Raw genomic sequence first — 17,724 nt, 5'->3', positions numbered from 1 at the left:
CTATGGATCTAAATCCATATTGGAAGTCATTCTGAGCAACCACATAATTAAAACACACCCAAGAAATGTGAGAAAATACATTAAGAAATCTGCCAGAGTAACCCATTAACACCACAGGTGGTAAGAAATTATGTATCTTTTTTAAAAGGCCAACTCAACAACCAACAGCTTGTCTGTCTACTACATGCAGATACAAAACATCGCTTCCCAGCCCTCTTGAAAACGTACTCAGTTCTTCCATCCTGTTGTGTCATGCATCAATTATAATTATGGCAATTTACTGTTTGCTTTTCCAGATAAGATTCTTTTTATAGAATCATAGTAATTAACGATGACAGTAGCAAAACTGATAGCACTGCCTCTTAAAGTACCAGTACCTGTAAGACAACACTATTACCTTGCCAAACTTTAATCAAATGTCCTGATCTTTTACAGTTTGTGTCTAGCAGTGTTTGTTCCAGTCAAAACAGGTCATTCTTTTCCAAGAAAGGACTCGAGAACAAAAGCGCTCTTTAACGATGGTGACCTTTTCTTCAAACAGTTCTCAGATCTCATGCATTGAAAGGCGGCCTTCAAAAGCTACACTTCAGGTCAAGGACATGCTTTTTCTTGTTTCTTGAAAATCTGTCCAGTCTGTCAAAGTTTATATCTGGTCAGTGGAAAATTCTACTTCAAAGCTGCACTTTAACAGCTAAAATCTCCTGAAGAATCCACCCTCCCTGAGCACACTTAAACATTCAGACATTTGGCAGAAGCAAAAGAATTTTGAGCCAACAAGTCTGGAATCAAATGTCAGCTATAGAGGGGACCATGTTAGCAATAAAACTTCTTTGACAGTTCCCCCAAAATAACAAACCCAAACCTGTTCTTGGATGAACATGTTTCCAAGTCCCTTGCTTCATTTCTGCTCCCCTCTCACTTTTTATCACTGATAATGACAAAAAGGCTGGGAACTGCTGTCCCTGTCCAAGAAGAATCCCCATCACAATCCTACAGGCTCCTGGCTGAGGTCACTGACTCTTTCTATCCTCCAATTACACCTAGTGCTTTTTTGAATGGCTTCTATAATTTGCATTTTTCCAGACCTATTGTTTTAGCAGTAATCTTTCTCTTCCTGCAATTCTCATACCACTGTCCATTCTTAACCACCAGCTTTTGACATCATTTTTCTCCCAGTTCTCCTCTCTATCACTGCCCAGCTCCGGACAGCGCTAAGCATCGCAATGAGGCAGCCTTCCTCTTCCAGGCTGCTACAGCACAGCAGAGAGGGGACCAAGGAGGGTAAAGTGAAGACTGGAGGGAAAACGGGAAAAAAAAAAAGCATGGATAATTCATACAGAGTTTTTAACTCTGTCAATATCAGTAAAGAAAAAAAAAAAAAAGTGGGTGGATTTTTTGACACTTCTGCAATGAAATATGCCACTTGAAAAGTCCCCTCGTGAAACTGACTGAAGTTCCATCCACAAGCTCAGGAGAAGAAAACAAACCAAAAACCTAGTGTTTAGGTCTAGGTCCATCATCCCACAGAGTACATGTTCCCTGAGATAAACACAATTTTTTAATGGGTCTCTTAATTTTTCCTAGTTGTTATTGTGGCTGAACACAAAAGTGACCTGCTAACCAAAAACACGAGGCATGAAGATCTTCTAGCTGAATCTAGAAGACCTACAATATGCTTAGACCACTGCATTCTTCTGTAACTCCATTTTCAGTTAGAAGGACTAAAGCAAATAAAATACTAATAGCTTGTGTGACTGAATCAATAGGCGTAACTATAACTGATGAGCTCCCCTTTATTGACAAAACTCAAGTGAGGAAGAAATGAAATTTTAGCTTCTAATCCAATTTGATCAAACACAGATTGAACTAGATCATCCAGTGTACCGATATATAGCCAAAATTGGAGCTAAGCATCTTCTTACAAATCTATCAGTACGGCATGGTCAAAGACAAGACCCTTATCCTCCTACCAACTGAGCCCAAAAAGTATTCAACACAGACACAAAGCTCCTCAATGCTTTGCAATGGCACAACAGATTTTGAATGTTTCTGATCTAACAAAATATTATGCATATAAGACCAAGGTCCAGGAATATTTGAAGCACTTTCTGAAACTTTGGAAGTCTCTGGAACACATGTTGCTTTAAGCTTGCTCTTGAAGCAAGTTTATTTGAAACAGGATTTTGAGATACCACACAAGGTCAAACACATTCTTAGCCTACACTGCTACAGTGAGAATGCCTTAATATGCAAGAAAACACAGCTCAAGCAGTATTATTGAGTCCTTGCAGCTCTTTGCTAGTCATTTGCTGCTCATCACCTCCTGTGAGTAAATCAAAGAATGACTTCAACAAAGCCACCAAATTTTCAGGGCCAAGTCTCTCCGTCAAGGGAACACAGTCTAATCTGAAAAAATTCACAGGAATTAGGACAGAAACAAGTACCAATATATGCTAATTAATTTCTTTATCAGCATGGCTAATTAGTGTGTATGCTACTTCAGGCACTTCTTAACAATAAACTCATCTCTGAAGGAACTTACTAAATGAGGAATACCAAAGCCCTTTTCCAACACATGCCAGAAAGTTTTGGCTAAAAACCAAGAACTGATTACATCCAAAAGTCTAAGAGCACATTCCAGTTCAGACATGCACATTAAAACAGTGGCAGCCAAAGTGCTAACACTTGCAATGCTAAACATCCTCCCTAAATTCCCACCTCGGTTCAATATTTCAAGCAGGACCAACCCCATGAAAGCAGAACAAAAATATTCCCCAACAGAAAAAGGAAAGATCAGTCAATGGAACAGGCATGGGAACACCACTCATTTATATCTAATTAGAGCTCAGCAACCCAGTGATGACAGATCACAGACTTCAGCAGGCCCATCAAAATGCCTCTCCCCCAGCTGGCTAGGATGCGTATATATGACAACTCGATAACATTCAAAACAAACAGGCAAGATCTCCACAGATAAACAAACCTGGTCTGAAGCAGTAAAACACATTTCTTTCCCAAAGCTCTGTGTGACTGCAATAAGCTACCTGCAAAATGTTAAGAACTACCACTTATTTGAGAAGAAATTACAGCTGGGAACCTGTACCTTGAAGGTATCTTTAACCTTAACATCACAATGAGTGCTACACAGTATAGTAACTGGTGGTGTCATTGCCATGAGTAAGTGTGTGATTATCTGAGGGTTTATTTTCAATATTTTGTCGGGCTTTAATAAGTACTGTTAATAAAACCTTGTTCTTTGGTATAGTTTGGCTTTCATTTAATTCAAGGAACTTTTAGGAACTTGTTTACATAATTCTCAAAGATGTTGATTTGTAATTCTGTCACTGATTTTACAAGGTTAATGACCGCTGTAATCAAACAAATGAATGAGAAACTGAACTACTTTAATTTTATGCACTTCAGTCAGCCATAAAAACAGCATACTCTGCAGAGAACTTGGGCATATGAAATATGAAACATGGAGGGGAAAATAAACACCTTTTTGGTGACAACTTTAGAAGAATGTACAGAAAACAACTAACTCCTATTCATGACAAGCCATGTTACACTTAGAATCAGAAGCATTTTAAAACCTAAAATCCTAAAACCAGAGATTAAGGCAATCCCCTAGATACATCTGAGAATACTACATATAATACTACATGGGTATAATTTCAAATTTTTTAAGGGGGGGGGGGAAAGGGGAGGAATAAAAGCTCATATTGTGATAATGAAGGCTCAGAACTATAGTTTATCTTTTTAGGAGCATGTCTATTATCCAAGATATTATTCATTTAATTTGGACCTCACTTTTTTTTTTTTTTTTTTTTTTTTTTTAGTTTAAACCTCAAGCTTTCAATAACTTTATTTTTAAAAATAAAAATTAAAAAAATAAAAAATGAATTTAATTAGAGCTAAATAGCAATGATAATGGAAGATTCAAGTCCTTTACTCTAAAAATATATATATAGTCTTAATCAATCTGTCTAAAAGAAAGCCAATTAAAACTTGAAAATGCCACAAAACTTGTTAAAAGTTGCATATCACTTCATATCTTACCTTCATGATTTTTTTAATTCAGTTAGTTGACATCCATTAGCAAGTAAAAGGCTGGATGTCATCTTACTCCTTTTGAAGGTCAAATAATCTGAAGTTGCAGTAATTATATCTCAAATTTGTTTGTAGAACTAAAAGTTTGGATCTCTAAACTTCATGGAAGAACTTGATTTACCAGAAACAGAAGTTTGTTCTAGAGAAAGGAAGGGAGGGAGGAAATTTATTTTATTCTATTTTTTTTTTTTTTTTAAGGTCTGGAGGTTTCCTTCTACTTCAAGGAGCTTAGAAGTTGCTTCACACTCTTGAACTCTGATTGGGAGCTATTTACATTCAAAGAAATGAATTATTTGAATGTGACATTCTAATTTCTGTCCACAGCCATAAAAAAGGATGGAGGACATAAATGCACGGGCTCATGGGGAGATGGGAAGGTTATTAATGCAACTCATAAACCTCTTGGACCACTGGCCAGAAATCTGACAGAAAGGTGTTAAGAAAGTCGCAAACCCATTATCCACAGGCATATACTCTTACAGGTTATTTAGTTTGACCTCCTCAATAGAAGGAGCAATTTTCAAGCTCATAAATTTTTACTGAGCATATTTTTAGAAAGACATCTATCCTCTTGCAACAAGCCAGGCATAAAAGTGCCCCATCCACGTTTGGTAGAATAGAAAGTTCATCTAATCCCACCATTAATCTAATACCTTGACCAAAGCCTGTTTAATCAGACTTTGAATAGAGAATATGTATTGCTCCAAAATCTTTTCTTTGGCATTTATACAGATATGTGCTTATTTGTGCAAGGAAGGCTGAGAGACAGTGGCATACAGACACACATCAATACCTATCACTTGAATTTTACTTGTGAACTGCTGCTACAAGCCTTAGTTTCTCCACTGACAAGCAAAATAATTCATTTTTGATTATGCAAATAGTCCTCTGCTTTGTGAATAGGGCCTCGAGTGATTCAAATGTTAATTCTGCTAGAAGTCTTGATGCAAAGCCAGCATTTCAACCATGTCAGTTTTATAACCAGGACTTTCTGACAAACACAGAATTGCAAATTGAAAAATATCTTGTAGGATCACAAGCACATTGAGATAAAGTAACATGGAAAAGTGTGAAAGTTCTTAACAAGATTTTGTTAATGGGTCTACGACCTGCTGGGTTTGCATTAAGTTACACATCCCTTCAGTAACTGACAGTTTCCTAATGGCAGTAACGTAGCACCGCTATGCTGTGAAAAGCCAAACCGAAATAACAAGAGAGATTTTATCTTGTCCAGCGTTTCATGTGCTAAATGTTCAGGGTTCTTGTTTTCACATTTTTTAATAAAACCCTCACACAATCCAGTGTATGTTCTTATGAAAACATTCTTGTATTTAGCACATTTTGAGACTTCACAGCATACAAAAGAGCAACTGTATTGCTCCTGGATTCCAAACAAGTAGAGGGAAAGGAAGTGAGTGTGAGCTTTAGTTCGCTGTTTGAGGGTGAAATGTTCAAGAAGTTTTGTATATTATTTTTTCTTTAGGTATAAAAGTTCAGAAATATTTGGACCACATAAAAAGTGATCCATTTGAACTACATCCAAACTAGAACTTCAACATTGACCTAATGGTTTTTCTTTTTACTTTGAAAGTATTGTTTTATTTTATTTATTTCAGTCTGTTGTTATCAAAGTAACTTGGGTTACTTTGTCCTCTCAAATTTTAGGAGATATGAGGGAAGAGAGTATGTTTCCAGATGGAAGCCAGCCATACCAGCCCTGTTATCACCCTGTCTGTGCAACCAGCATGGAGGTACTCCATTCCTGCCACCCTTGTGACCTTCTTGATTGCTTCTGCTCAGGGAAAAACAAATGATAAATGAGACTAAATAAAGCCCAAGGATATTTAATTACCTGACCTGTACAGCTAAGATGGGCTTTACAAACCTAAGTTTAATAGACAGTTTAATAGATGGAAAAGGGTGTTAGGAACCTTCCCTGTGAGGTTCTGAGCAAAAAAAGCTACATGCATAAGTTATCTCACATTGACAGTGCAAGTTTTGAGCATATTTTTAAGGTAAAATCCACATTAACCCCTTCCTAACATCCCAAAGTAACAGGCAAAGAAAATTTGTCAGTACCACTTCATCATGCAAATCTGAACCAAGCTTCACCAAAAAAGGACAAACAGTCTGTATCATATCAGAACTGATAAAATCACCAAGTTCAGCTAGTATATCCTCATTTACAAGGCTTCCTTCATTCATTATGTTCTCATTTCTATTTTCACTTAGCTCCAGCTAAATCTGCTGGCAGCTGAGAAGCTGTTGAAGTTTGTGCCAAGTGGACCAGACCTTAAAAATTTGCAAACTACACAGTTACAGATTCCACAGCTGTAGAATATATCCCACACTGATAGCTTCTAGACACCACTACCATGGCTTGTATTTTAATAAACGGGTCAGAAGTGGAAGGTCATGATATCCTATTACCAGTCTCTGAACCATGCAGATCCTCTTCATCTCAGAAAAAAAAAAAAAAAAAAAAAAAAAAGGAGTGGGGGGATAAATTATCAGCTTCTTTTTTTAATATTGCTTATTCAGGAGGAACGTTCCCAAGTAAAATAATGTGGATATTCATTTTCATTGCTTTGAAGACGACAGTGAAGGTCAATTTCTAATTTTGTAATTCTGCTCTCTTCATATTGATTATGAAGCCCAAAAGCAGTAACTTTACCCTAGCTGCAAGTATAGATCCCTTTATGAAGCATGTATTTCAACTCCATATAATTCCTGAATGATAAATCTCCACAAGAACAACGACTAGAAAATTGAACTAAGATGTTTGCAACACAGTCTTCAGCTTATAGGAAAATATGAGGGAGGGAAAAGACTAGTGCTATCTCCCTGAGGCAGGGCCTGACCCAGCCACCTGAGCCTACAGAAAAAAAAAAAAAAGAAAGAGAAAAAGAAAAAAAAAAAAAAAAAAAAAGAGCAGCCTTTGAAGAAACGAGGAAAACAAAAACAAGGTAGAAAAAGATTTTTTCTCTCCTGTATAACTTCAATTTAAGATATATTTGCTAACACTTCTTCATTGTTTTGATTATAATTGATGTTTTTCTTCCCATAAGAAAGGGTTTTCATTGAGTATAGTGTCTGCTTCTGTATCTTGTGATAGTAGATCCAGGCTACTGAAAATATTTCCAAAGTATTTCAAAGTTTATAAGCAATTCATGATTACAGTCTTAAGCAAAGTATGGTGATCTAAATGGAATATTTTACCTTACTGGAATTGTTTATACTTCCCTGAATATATGACATTTAAGGAAAAATTGAATAATTATCAGAAAATAAGGGAATAAAAGGCAGCAAGGCAAAAATACTGCAGTAGCCTTCTCCTCTCTCTTTCAGGCTTCCTGTCTTCTCAGTTAGCAAGCTTCTTCTGAAGGCATGACCCCACCATTTCATAATAAGTATCCTTCACCCTTTGATAGTGAGTGATTTATATAGATATTAAGACAAAATAGTGTCTTGTGTCTTGAAAGGGACTAATAACGGTGCTTAATTTCAGCAGCTGTTTATAAAGAAGTTAGAAATTTGCAATAAACCACTTAGGTTTTTCTTAAAAGAAAAAAAACAAAACCAAAAACAAATAGTTATGATGGAGACAAAAGCATTGAAAAGAAAGGTATGACTTGATTCAGAAGTTTGTTTTCATGTCTAAATAACCTGAACTGCTTTATAATTTCTGAATAAATGACTCACGTCAGAATAATAAGGACAATTCATTCTTGAATTTTCTGTGAAAAAAAAAAAAACAAAAAACCGCTCTGATGTTCTGATAACTTCATGAATGAAGACTGTGGTCAGTAGCCAATTGTCTTAAACACAACTTTCTGATGGAAATGGATGTCTTTCATTGGAAAATTTTGTCTAGATTTGGATACACACCTAAATTACCTTAAACATTCAATGCATTGATCAAAGCCAGCACACAGCTCTTTACAAAGGATTTGGTTGTTTGGTGCATGGTGTTAATCAGCTTACTACGTCAGGTCTTAAAGACATACAAGAGACCTACATTCCTATCCATATATATAGTGATGTATTTCTCCTGAGGGAGAGGTTAAACACACCAGGAGACTACACAACCTTCTCATATCCGCATTTGCCCAAACTTGAAAACACTTCTGCTGAGATACAAAAGGCATCTACTAGTTTAATATTCACAAACAACTAAGGAGATAAATAAGGCTAACTGAACTGGTTCAAATGTGGAATTGCCGTCTTGCTCTGATACTTTTGAAATTCAGGACACAGCAGCAGAAAAATATACACAAAACACTCAAAGATCTTAACAAAGACAAATGTCTTTGTGCAGATTTAAAGTTACTTTAATCACAAGGCTAAACAGCACTGCTGCTGTGATTATTCCTTTCAGAAAAAGTTAACAAAGAAAAAACAGGCTGAAGAACTGGCTACGTTTAGGAGACATTTATTTGCTTCAACACCAGCTGGTATCACAGTCCTGTTTCACCAGGTGACCGTAGAAGGTATTGGCACTTGGAAGGCATCTCCCTGAGGGTCTCTAACCAATTGAAGCAGAGATTCCATCACTTGGTACCATTTCCATACATATTAACAACCAGCTCATATTTGCATCCCTTGTATAAATCACTCCAAATCACAGGGTAAAAGCCAATACTCTGAGTGGAATTAACTTGTGCTCTACATTTTATGGTGGTATTGTATGCTATAAAAAGAGGTTAAATTTGCATATAACATAAAAAGACTGACCCTCACCAACTTTCACTTAAACAAGAAAGCCATGAGGGCTGCACAAGGTGTGATTTATAGTTATGTGCTAGAGATAGTTGTATATAAAGAAAGGTTTGTCCCTCTCCATTTATCTGCCATATTCTGTATTTGTCACCTTTTTCTACCCTTTCTGTCATACAAGAACAGAAGACCAGGCAAATCTGTAAGGCAACAGTTCTAAATCACGCATAAAAGTTGGAAGAGAAGAAATTGACTTTCTGTGCAGAAGAAACTTTTGCTCAAAGCAGAATGCTCCAGCTGGGTCAAGGCAGAGAACCATGAAGCTCAGGTGAAGCCAGCACTGCAGGCAGATGGCCTTTCTGAGGAGAGTTAGGCAGATATTCAATGGCATCACTGAACTAAAGGATTTGTAACCTTCTAGTGCTGGAATTAGCAGGAGAGCCCTTATCCAACATCTTCCACGTGAATACTGACACACAGATATCTCCTTGAATGGAAGTAGGGCAGAGTACAAAAGGTCTACTAACTGATAACAGGCATTAGGGATCCAAGTGGTGAAGTGATGATATCAAAAATAATAATAATAATTCCTTAAAGTACTACCACGTTCTTTTCTTTCTTGACCTGTGCCCAAGAAAGAAAGGCAGAAGAAGGTCACAGCTCGTACTTCAAAAGTACAGAATGAAGATGCAACTGATACAGCTGTGCTCAGCCTCAGCAGACTATAGATAAATTATGGGGAGACATACGATTACTCTGTGGTAGCTGGGTAATTTGGAATTTTCATTTGTACTTTTCAGAAAAGCATGACAGATTTCCCACATGATAGGAGTTTGTAAAAGGGTTTAATGTTTATATCACGATTCCCAAAAGGAAACATAATGATTTATATTGCATTTATGTAATTCCAGCTCTCCTGAAGGATTCATAATTGTGTGACACTAACATGTTACAAGGTAGAAGAAAAGGGAAAGGGGAAAAAAAAAAAAAAGTTATGTTCAGCCAATGAATAGCAAGGAACAAAGAAAGAAGTAGGACAAACTTATTCAATCTCTACCACTTCTAAGCACCCTACAGACAGTAGCTTTCATTCAGTACACCAGAAAGGAGTAAGGAACACAGCACAATTTGGACATGCTGAAATGCCATGCAAAACAGCATTACCGTAACCACTTGCACTGTATCTGAATGGGACTGGCAAACTAACAGCTCTCCCACATTCGTCTGAGACGAGCAGAAGTTCACCTGTTTAAGCCAGTCAGTCCAACTGCTTTTTAAGAAAAGAAAATGAATATTGTCAGGGGGGAAAAGAAAAAAAAAAAAAAGGCAAAAAAAATAGCTGCAAGTCAGGGCTAGAGAGATCAGCAGGGGGGAAAGTGGAATCAAGATGAATGCTCTTGCTGCCTTGCAGAGGATTCAACATGCTTCTCTCACACCTAAGCAAATCCACACAAATTCGCGTGCAGAAAAAAGCACAAATGAAGCATGTCCAGTCATAAAAGCTCAAAAAATTAAAGGTCACTTTTCTATCATCAAGGTTCAGTAAGAAAGAACATACACTTCCCTACAGCACTGAAATAGTATTTATTAATAAGTACTATACAAAAGTCTTGGGAATTTAAAAATCTGACTCCATTCCATGAGAAGGAACCCAGGAACATCCTTTTCCAAATGGATTGACATTTTTGAAGCTCAGATTATCTTTATTTGGAAATCTTGTATTCCTCTTTGAGGCAGTATAAACTGTGGGTAAGGCTGCAGGATGTCCGTAACACTCAGAGACCAGACAGAAAAATTATGATTTCTGTAGTTTCTTTCCCCTGAATACTTCTTGACCTTAAATATCCAGTGACAAAGTGTCCCAGAGGTTTTTGGCTTGTGCATTTTATTTTTAACAACAAAGAAAAACAAAGCTGTTATGACTACAAGCCGCAATGGCTTTGAGGGGACTTTACAGCTAATTGAGCTCTAGCTATTTAGCCTGCAGTAGACACCAGCTTTGCCAGCTCTCTAGGCAATGAAAAAGTTCCCTGAGCTACAGCCAAGCTACTGTCTTTTTTTTTTTTTTTTTTTTTTACTTCAGAACTCCAAATCAATACAGCTTCTAGGGAGACTGAACTCATCCTCAGACTCTAAAAACAAAGATGCAAAAATCCTACCATGACTCACGTGACGTGAATGCTTAGAATAGTTACATCTTCATAATCTTAAACATAATTTCATAAAGTTCCCCGAGGCTTGCTGAGCCAGACATAGATGAAGCTTTAAGGCATTTCAGTTACAGAAATTGAAATTTCTTGACTGGACTTCATGAAGGAAATCTGAAAGTCCTTTAAATTCCTATCACTCAAAAGAAAGCAGCTGTCAAGTTTCTTTAATAAAAATAAATTAAAAGCAAATAATTACTACAGGAAAGAAATAATAGTTTTTTGTTGCTGTTGTTTTGTTTGTTTTGTTTGTGTGTTTTTAGGGGGGTTGAGTTGTGGTTTTTTTAAGAATAAGGTCTAACAAAAAAAAAATATATTCTTTACTGGCAGATAAAAACTGGATTCCAATTCCAATATTCATGTCTACCTCCTAGCAGTAGCTTGACCAATGACCCCCCCCCCCCCCCCGCCCCGTAAAAATACACAGATATTGTTTCACTGTGCCCTGGTCCTAAAGAATGGAACCTCCCAGACCTACTCTGGTACTATGAATGGCTTATCACCATCAATCATCTAACTAGTGCCACGAGGTCACTTGTTGACTTAAATTTGTAAAGATTATTATGCTACATATCAGTCCAAAATCACTAAGCTTGGATGTGTGCTATAACTCACCTACTGTTTTCAGGTAATATTTCAATATGACGTCACAAGAATAAATGTCTACTGAGGAGAAATATAATTTTCTGCAGCACTTCCTTAGATGGTATGGGTACAGACCTCACTATTTCTCTTGGATAATCTAAAAACTTGGATGCTTACATCACTTGCAGCATTGTGGCTATGAAGCAGTATTTACCATTGTGCACCTATGAGGAATACTGTGTAATAAATCTCACAGTCACTTACGTTAAGAAGTCTCTCTTGGCAAATTGCAGATCTTCCCTGTAATTTTCTCTTAGCAGTTACTCTGCAGCAATTTTCCGCAGATAAAAGTTTTGTGAAGATTTATACCCTCCAGCCAGCCAACTTCAGACTGAGAGGCCTCAGACAAGCTCCCAAATTCAGGAAGTCTGTTGATCTGGGAGGACTTGGACTTTCCAGAAAACCCTCTAGGTTTTCATTTTTTGTTCAGGCGGAGGCTCTTTGGGGGGTCCTTTATAAGGGAAGATGGCCTAATAGATCTTCTGATAAGAATGATAACTGTGTCTTTATTTTCTTGTCTGAGGATGAAGTGAGACTTTACATATAGTATACAAAAATATAGATTTGTGTTCTTTCCAAAGAAAAACTTCATACTGTATACTTTCCATTTTAAAATCGTAACATAGCCATTGTTGAAACTTTTGATGTATGTCAGCAATTCCCAAACAGGTTTACTGTGAAGAGGACAGGTAAAAAGATGTAGAGCACGTAAGGGAAGACAACAAAAAGATCTTCACAGGGCTAGAAGCTTAACTCATTTTTTGTTCTTTTATAAGAACTGCCCTCCTCAGCAGTGTTTCAGTACCAGCAGTGCAGCTGCCTCCTGTCTTCTTCCCTCATACAACACAGAAGTAAGGATGGAAGAGACCTGAAACTCTGAAGATGTTTTGTGGCCAAGAATTAAGCATCTCTCCACACCTGCTCTGCACCAGCAAACAAATGCATTAAGTTTTCCCCCACACGTCACAAACATATTCAGTACACACACTGATCTACTCTTCAAAAATTGTAGTTAAAGAAATTTTTAAAGCAAATCCTGTGTTCTTTTTAATTGCATAATGCAAGACAGGTGGCTGCTTCCAAAGTACTTATGTGCTAATTTTCACGCTGCTAACCACATGTGGTATTAAGGTAACTGCCTTGGATACTGGATTAAAAGGAAAATTATTATCTGGGCAGCTGTCAAACCAGACATAGAGACAGTCTCCAACCTGAACACTTTAAATGTAAAATACAAATAAATATTAATTAAAAGATGTAAACAAAAATAAAAATAAAACAAGAAAAAAATAGAGTAAAAGTTGCCTAATCATGACATTTAAATGGCAAAGCACAAAAATACCTTCAAAAGATACCTGTTTTACATGATGCTTCAAAACTTCATCTAGGCTTATCAGAAATAAAACGTAACTATATATTACACCACTAGAATAGAGTTTTATTAATAACAGTAAAACAAATTAAGCAGAGCAAAGGAGAAGCAATATTTTCAAGGGAGTGAAGGAACAAAATCTAATTAAAAAACAGCTTTCATGATTACAATGAGGAACAAATAATTTTACTGCCCAAGTAACCTTACAAGCAATGTAGCAATAAAATCAAGGAATGCTTGTCTAAATACCTAAAAAGTCGACTCTTTGTCATACTGACTAAAAAGATTATTATTATTCAGAATCCAAAGATGATAACTATGGAATAGCAAATCAAGATGCGTCCAGATTTATAACCTATCACATAGTTCAGTATTTAGCCTAGATGGAAGTATGATATTACAGGAAATTAAGGGAATGAAATATCTGAGATAAAGTTTAGGTCAGTGAACTTTTCTGCTGGCTGCAGTGGATTTAATCACATTTTAACTCTGCTACTGAGACATCTCTGAACAGCTGATAATGATAGCTACAGTAAAAGGATAAACTAATAATACAGTGAAAGAATACACTTAACACAGAAAACCAATCATTTGTTAATCTGTATTCAGTAGCATGAGAACATAGTGTATAAATGATTTCCAGACTCCATACTGTCTCAAATATCACAGTTGCAACACATTTAGTATCCTTACAGTAATACACTGGTGTACAAACAGGAACTAAGCCTGCACCATGTCCAGAAAATAACATAGGTTATCTCAGTCATATACATACATTCAATCAGATGCCTTTTTTTTTTTTTTTTTTTTTGTTCCTCTTTTTAGTTTCAGGCTCTTCAAAAGTAAAATAGATTTCCCCAGACTGAGTTAATTCAAAGCGAAACATTCTGTAAACCGCATGCCACTAAAAGCCTATGTTGGTACAACTGACTTAGACCAGGCTGAAGGAATGTTTAGCAAAGGCTGCCTCTAAATTTCATCCTACATACTCAAGAGAGCTGAGTGGCACTCACAGATAGGCCACATTTAACCTCCTTTCATTCAGACTTTGATAAATGGTGGAAGACACAAAACCACATCTGCTGAAAAAGCAGAATTACTTTATAAGCAGCAGCTTTCACTGAAGTTTCAGCTAAACCTCATCCAATCATCAAGGTTAATTATGATTTTTCTTATGCTGCTTTACTGTTGGTGGGTTGAGGTTTTTTGTTTGTATGTTTTGGCTTTTCTTTTGTTCATTTTACCTTTTATTGTATTTTTTGTTGTTGTTTCAGCTAAATTAGTGCCTTTTTCCACAGTCACATAATCCATATTTAAATTCTACATCTTCCTGTTTCACTTAAATTGATCTTTTTTTTCTATGTAGCTTTGGTTTTCTTTGAGCCTCATTCTGTTGCTGTCAGAAGAGTAACAATACACTTTCCTCTGCACAGATGGCTACAAAATTCCCTCAGCATGACCGCTGCTTAAGATTTCAGCCTGTAACTTCCCCCTAATTAACATCACAGAACACCCCCAATAGGAACACAGTGCAGGAATGCTATTTTCTCTCATTTCTTTACACAAGGAGCCATGAGAAATGGTAAATAGTTAATTTACAGTAGTTTCAATTTACAAACAACCAGACTTCTGTCTGAATTTGCCTTGCACTAATGGAAAATTAGAAAATAAGGAATAAGTCAAAGTCAAAACCTGCCTGGCTCCTCCGTTATGAAAGACTTTGGAAAGAAACACCCTCCTACAGACCTCTGGCTCATGATACCATCCATATATGCATTTTTTTGATTAGGACAACACTACTACTCAGATAACCAAAATTAGAAGTTGATCTCATCTTCAGTGGTATTTAACCTTGTTCTATTTGTCCCAGTCTAAATTATAAGGCAGGAGGGCCTCAGTCAGTCAACAGAGATCTGCTTAATACAGTGTCTCATTCTTACTGCTTTTCAGTCTCAAGCTTATCAGATAACTTCAGGAGCTTATAGAAGCATTTCATTTTCATTTCCCACCTATGCTGCTGAGATCAGCCACTGCTGTGCTGTAGAAAACCACACTTTTGAGATGGATTGGATGCTGCAGAGGGGAAAGCAACAGCTCCCTCAGGTCCTACTAGCTAAACCCACAGCTGCAGCATTACTGTCAAATAATACAGGTCTGGCATCACCCCGTGAAAATTACCTTCTAAAAGTTACATTTTCAATATACCATCAGTTTTCTTTACTTTCTAGCCCTAACATTTTTTTTGGACAAAATCAAAGTCAAGAAAAGCAAGAGCCAAAATAATCTAAATATAGATTTTTCCCCTTCTTACTTACATCTCAGGTATGTCTGACTTCCACATGATATATATACAACAGCTAGGAGTGTATTTCTTCTAACAGCTCTCTCAGATCCAAATGAAGTTTCACTACCCAGAAGACAGGAGTAGTTTTACACACAAATAAAACAACAAAGAATTGACTTGTAACCTGAATTTGACTCCTCCTAACCAAAAGTCTTCAAAAGTCCAGAAAAAACTCATATTAGCATAATAGCCTTTGTATCTAGTCCCAGCCTAGATGAATACTTAGAAATACAAAACATGCATATAGTCCCATCAAAATCATTCAGATACTGCATACTTATATATATGAATTAATAACCTTATGAGCTTTGCTAGACAAGAGCTTTGTTTTATTAATACCAAGTACAAGAATTTTAACCAGCAATAACCATGGTGCTGAACTCACAGCTAAAAGGAAAACTTCTCCAAAGACAGTGTGAAAAATATTTTCATGCAAGTGGGCTTCTATAATTAAAAAAATCAAGCAGAAGATTTCTATTCCTGCTCCTAAAGAATATTTATTTATACAGAGCTGAGACAACAAAGTGTAAAGAAAAAAAGCATTATTCTGTATTTGACAGTTATGTCGCTATAATCTTTCATCTAGACCAAGCTCACATTAAAAAACCTTTTATGTGTCACTAAACAGGCACAAGAAAACTGTATATACTATTTTCTTATTAAGTCAATACTCTATAAACTAAAAGACTGGAGAATAATAAACATATTTGAAACACAGGCTGGTATGCCTTGAACTCGGCATTGCAAATACAGAAACTGTGCTCATAACCATTTACACACCTCGTTATCATGGCACAGCTGCAGAAACAGGCAACTCAGATAAAATGTATACCATTATGAATAAATGTGTCAGATCATTCAATAATTATGATTCAAACAAAGCAACACACAAAAACTGATGAAATTCCTTTATATATTAGCCACCCACGGTTTTTCTTCCATTGTGAGGAAACTGCCTTTAAAATGTAAAATGTAGCTAAATCTCAAAAAGGTAATAATCCACAGTATTTTACAAGTTTCTAACTTCAGGATGTCAGTCCCACTAAACCAAGATGTTTTCCCAGTCCAGTGCCAGGCTGGCTCACTGCACGAGCAGACGGGAACACTGCTGCTGGCATGCAGATGGTGCCAAATGTGCCTGAGGGCAGAAGCAAAGGATAACAGGGCTGCATCTGCTGGGACTTTGGCTGACATGGCCATGAAACCACACCCTTCACACACAGGATCTGCTCTTTGGACCCTATGGAAACTGAGATTCTGGGATGTCAATGGCTCCTCCTGCTTCGGGAATGATGCTGAGACAGTCAACACAATTTTCAATGACATCTCAAAAGCCACAACAGTCTCATATCTTCAGTTCACTATCAATTTTAACTGAGTTTGAGTCAGCTCTGTGATGGCAATTTATTTACTATTTCTCTACCAAAGCTCATTTTAGTGCCATCCTACAGAGAAGGCTCACACAGAGAAAGCACACAGAACAATTTCTGCACAGGAGCTTGAGACCGCCCAGCTCAGATAAAGCAGCTGTCACCAGGGAGCATGAAAGAGGCTGACAAGGAAGGATAAAGGGAGCAGAGCAGAAAGCATGACAGACATCTCAGAGTGAGCTAGAGAAGAGTTATTCCCAAACCCATGGGGAAGGGAAAACATACTAAAGCTAGTCCAAACCCTACACAGCTTTTATTTTGTGTGCCCTGATCTTCTGATTGCGTTCATCAAGAAAAGCTTTTCTTCTCTTCATGCTGCATGTATATGACAAATTACATCTACCTTCATTTTAAGGTGCTGCCCCCAGGCAAGAAGCATTACTTACACAGTTTCTTCATCTTCCAGAGGGACTTCTCACACCCACCTTAAACATGAGTGAGCTCTTAAGTACTCACTTACATAGTAAATCTAAGGCAAGCCAAAGCAGAGGCAGAGCTGCATTATTTAACAACTCCTACACTAGAGGCTTTGTTTTTGAAGAACCAGTTTCTCCCTACAGAGAACATGATCATATAATTTGAATTCTCAAGCTATTCACTACAGCATTGCACTGAAATAAGAAGTGCAACATAATTTAAAAATAATAATAATAATAATTTGTATACTCATTAAATGTCTGTGCATACCTTCCCTGATAGCTGTAAATGGGGTTCCTTCCTCTTCTTGTAATCTAATCACCTTCAGTGCCACCAGTTTTCCATTTACCCTGAAAGGGAAAAGGGGAAGGGAAGGAAAGATAAAAAACAAAATTAAAGCAGGAACAGTATTTCTCCTAATAAAACTTGTTTCCCATCATGTACTTATTCAATTTCTTCCTGTCAATACCAGTGATTCATCTA

The 17,724-nt window shown here is 36.8% G+C and overlaps 1 protein-coding gene across 5 annotated transcripts in view; it reads right to left on the bottom strand.

The window, feature by feature from the left end:
* The window catches only part of CDK14 (cyclin dependent kinase 14), a 332,761-nt gene that overhangs the window by 202,958 nt on the left and 112,079 nt on the right, over positions 1 to 17,724 (bottom strand). For all 5 annotated transcript variants that reach the window (XM_084511412.1, XM_084511413.1, XM_084511411.1 and 2 more), the window contains one exon: positions 17,512 to 17,591. In XM_084511412.1, coding sequence (XP_084367538.1) covers positions 17,512 to 17,591 — 80 coding nt within the window. The remainder of the gene's footprint in view (positions 1 to 17,511; positions 17,592 to 17,724) is intronic.

The sequence above is a fragment of the Aythya ferina genome, assembly GCF_964211825.1.
Source record: "Aythya ferina genome assembly, chromosome: 2".
Lineage (NCBI taxonomy): Eukaryota > Metazoa > Chordata > Aves > Anseriformes > Anatidae > Aythya > Aythya ferina.
The sequence above is the reverse complement of the archived record's forward strand: the minus strand, read 5'-3'. Positions and strand labels throughout refer to the sequence as shown.